Below are 4,416 nucleotides of genomic sequence, written 5' to 3' on the forward strand. Positions count from 1 at the left end.
CAATTCGTCTATGACCTTGTTCAACAAAATAACAATTTCTGGGGGAGCATAAGCTTTCACTTGAAAATATCTGTGGTCAGTCATACGATAATGCTTCCAACATGAAGGACTCAGAGAATGGGCTGCAAGCACTTCTTAAAAACATTAACAGGTATTCAGACTATGTACCATATGGAAGTCATTCACTCAACCTTGTTTAGTAAAAGGCAGTGTCTACTGTACCTGACTTTGTTGACTATTTTGCCATCTTGCAACAGCTGCATATTTTCTTTTCTGAATCTCCTTGAAGACAGGGGATTTTGAACACACAGGGCAATCTAGCCTTTTCTCTAAAGAGCTTAAATGTAATTAGATGGTTGAAGACTCAGAAAAGAAGCTTGAATGTAAGTGAGATGGAAAGAATTTATATCCACAAGTTGGTAAAATTGGAATATGCTATTTTAACAGTCGTTTGGGAAGAAGTTATAGAGCATTAAAAAAAAAAAAACAAGTAAGAAACTCCAAACCCCTGGCTCTGATTATTTGAAGGTTACCTTCTGCTATTATCTTTGCTTTCATTTTTTAAAGAATGAGAAAATTCAGCTGACAGGATTGCACACTATGAATCAGTAGCAAATGGTTTATGTGAATATATCACATCAAATTTTTCTGTTTCCAAATGTGTTGTTAGGAAGAAATTTGCAGATAGAACAAATGATAGGACTTCTTTGAAAGGGGCTGAAAAATTAAGGACAGAAATTATAAATCAAGTCTATGACTGCTTGATAATCTATTGGCTCAAGTTTCTCTCAGAATTGATAAACAATTCAGAATTTGATGAGAACAGTATCAAACTTATAATGTTACATTACAAAGACAATATTGACCACAAACTAATAAAAGAGTGTTATCAGTTCAAAAACCTCAGAAAGTTCCAGAGCACAGAAGAAAACACATCATCTAAAATGCAATGCACAGAAGTTCATCAGCTTATTTATGAGCAACAATTAAGTGAAGTGTACCCTAATATTACCACTGCGCATAACCTGTATTTAACAACGCCTATCACAAACTGTGGAGCAGAAAGGAGTTCCTCAAAGCTTTGCTTTGTTAAGAATAAATTTTGGTCTACCATGACTGAAGAGCACTTAAATTCCTTATGCATATTGTCTCTAGAAAATGACGTTGCAAGGATGCTCTCATATAACAAAACTTGCTACAAAAAAATGGAAAAAAGTGTATTTTGTAATTTTCACATGTATCTTAATGATGCATCATGCATATATATATAATGCTTCCCTAATTTTCAAACCCCATAACTCTAAAAATGTATAAAGCATAGCTTGGAGAATATTTGTAGTGATCTACCATGGAAGAACCACATCAACAAAGATATCGGTGATTACCTACACCTCGTTTCTGGTAGAAAGAGGGGTCACTTTCAGATTCATTTTTAAGGATGCTACTCCAACTTTAGGGCTATCAGTTTCTCAAGCTGGAGTTCCTTGCAAGGGCACAAAAATTGTTTGACCCTTGTTGGATGTTACCCTACTGTTGCTGGTTGTAAAGGCTGCCTCCCCCCCCATAATATTTTAAGCTTCAGGGTTCCAATATTATAGATCCACCACTGTACACACACACACACACACACACACACACACACATATATATGTATAGAGAGAGGCATATCTGAGTGCATCACTATCATGGAAGTGGGGACTAAAACTGGAAGGGCCCATCTCATTAGTGCCTATGCCTCGATTCTAACACCAGAAAATGAGAAGAAAGATCGGTTTTATGAGGAATTTCAGGATGTGATCAACAGTGTTCCAAGTGCAGACCAACTCTTTCTCATGGGCGATTTCAATGCAAGAGTAGGTGCTGATGACCAAGCATGGCCCAACTGCCTTGGACAGTTTGGACTGGAGAAAATCAATGAGAATGGCCAGAGACTCTTAGAATTCTGCACAAATAATAACCCGTGCATTGCAAACACCTTCTACAATGGCAATGACCGGCATAACGTTTCTTGGTGCCATCCAAGATCAGGTCATTGGCACCAGATTGACTTCATCATTGTCAGAAAGAATGATGTCAACACTGTGAAGCAAACAAGATCCTTCCACAGTGCAGACTGTAACACAGATCATCTGTTGGTTATAGCCAAGGTAAAGATGGTCACAAAGAAAACACCAAGAGCCGAAAAATCAAAGAAACCTAAGATCAACACAAAAAATACCTAAGATCCAGCGATGAGAACCAAATTTCAAGAATATGCTGAAGAACGGCTCCAAAACTTAGATATGCCATCCCCTGATGACATGTGAAACAACATGAAATCAGCAATATATGATTCTGTGTCGAGGGCTTTTGGAACAGATCGACTTTCCAAGAAGAACTGGATCAAAGCTAATGCATCAATACTAATGCCATTACTTGAGAAAATTCACAAGATCTTCATAAAGCATAATAAAAAGCTACCTGCTGCAGAATCCAACTTTCAAAAAGAAACTAGAAAATGTGCCAACCAGTACTGGGATAAATTGTGCTTAGAAATTCAACAGGCGAGTGATATGGGTAACATCAGGAAAATGTATGAGAAGATTAGAGTTGCTATCGGACCAAGAGTGAGTAAAGTGGCACCTCTCGAGTCTGCAACAGGTGACCAGTTGACGGACAAGAAGAAGCAAATGGAAAGATGGGTAGAACATTACTCTAAATTGTAAACAAAGGAGCGAGATGTTGATAGACAGCTTGATGAGACCATTCCTCAGCTCCCTGAAATGACAGAACTTGATATACCACCAATGGAAGAAGAACTCTCCACTGCAATCAATGAACTTGCAGGTGAAAAAGCACCCGGAAATGACAATATACGTGCTGAAGTGTTGAAAGAGAACAAAGATGCCCTCCTTCCACGTTTATACAAGTTACTAAAGATGTGTTGGTTAGAAGTAAAAATTCCACAGGATATGAGAGATCCCAAGATCATCACTCCCTACAAAAATAAAGGGACATGGCAGATTGCAATAACTACAGAGGCATCTCACTACTGAGCATCACTGGAAAAGCTTTTGCGAGGATCATTCTGAAACAACTTCAGAAGCTAACAGAAAGAGTACTACCAGAGAGCCAGTGCAGTTTTAGATCTAACCGCTCAACAATCTTCTCCATTCATCAACTACAAAAAAAAAAAAATGCTGGGAGCAGCAATTACCACTATATATAGCATTTGTCGATCTGACAAAGGCATTTGATACAGTCAGCAGATCAGGACTGTACATGGTGCTTGGAAAATGTGGCTGTCCCCCAAAACTGCTGCAACTCATTGTTTCATTCCATGATGACATGAAGGCCACCATTTAGTTTGACAGTTTAACATCAGATAGCTTCAACTTCAACAGTGGAGTAAAACAAGGTTGTGTCTTAGCATCAATCTTTTACAGCATTTACTGTATTACTACAGTATGCATTTTAAGAGTCGCTGGGAGATATCTACCTTTGTTGGAGAACTGATGGGTCACCCTTTGATCTTTCTAGACTCTGGACCAAAACCAAGATCAACAGAGTAATAATAAGAGACTTTCTCTTCACCGACGATGCGGCACTTGTTGCTCACAGTGAATTAACTCTACAAATAATGATGGACCACCTATCATCAGCATGCAAGGCCTTCGGTTTGGTCATCAGTGTAAAGAAGACAGTCATCCTCACTCAGGAAGGCACAGTGAAAGACCATATCAAGCTCGATGACAAATAGCTTGAGACAGTGGACAGGCTACTTCACTTGATGATGAGATTAATGTCAGGAGAGGGGAGGCAGCAACAAATTTTGGAAGGCTAACAAAATCTTTATGAAAGAACAAGAGATTAGACATCAAGACAAAGATCAGGATTTATGAAGCATGTGTTCTCAGCACGCTCCTCCATGGATCTGAAACATGGACCTTGTACAGCAGGCAGGAAAGGTGCCTCAGCATTTTCCATCTCTGATGCCTCCGCAAGATCTTAGGCCTAACATGGAGTGACAAGGTCACCAATGCTGAAGTGCTAGCCCAGACGAATCTTCAAAGCATGACAGCTATCTTGTGTATGACAAGACTGCGGTGCCTGGGGCATGTCAGGAGAATGGATGACCATCGAATCCCGAAGCAACTGCTCTATGGAGAACTGGCCCAGGGCAAGAGACCAAGAGGAAGACCAAAACGGAGGTACAAGGACACTTGCAAAACTAGTTTGTCCAAGTGTGAGGTGGATGTCAGCATCTGGGAGGAGAGGGGTGAGGACAGAACAACATGGAGGACTCTGGTGAAGGAAGGAACTGCTTCGCTAGAGAGCAGCTACAGAAACGAACAAGTTGAGAAGTGTCAGCGGCGAAAGGAAAACAACAGAAATGCAGAGCACCGAGCCACCCTCTTGGTATGCAAGTAATGTGAC

At 40.0% G+C, this 4,416-nt stretch overlaps 1 protein-coding gene across 1 annotated transcript; it reads left to right on the top strand.

Annotated features, from left to right (window-relative positions):
* Window positions 1–1,685: 1,685 nt before the first annotated feature.
* LOC149134474 (protein CFDP2-like) lies at window positions 1,686–2,222 on the top strand. The gene has a single exon (XM_089355927.1). The coding sequence runs from the start codon at window positions 1,686–1,688 to the stop codon at window positions 2,220–2,222; it is 537 nt and encodes a 178-aa protein (XP_089212053.1).
* The last annotated feature ends 2,194 nt before the right edge of the window (window positions 2,223–4,416 follow it).

This window comes from Octopus bimaculoides, chromosome 8, assembly GCF_046866305.1.
Source record: "Octopus bimaculoides isolate indiv1 chromosome 8, ASM4686630v1, whole genome shotgun sequence".
Lineage (NCBI taxonomy): Eukaryota > Metazoa > Mollusca > Cephalopoda > Octopoda > Octopodidae > Octopus > Octopus bimaculoides.

Coding starts and splice junctions, on each gene's coding strand:
- LOC149134474 (XM_089355927.1), top strand. CDS start 1,686: ATGGAAGTGGGGACTAAAACTGGAAGGGCCCATCTCATTAGTGCCTAT.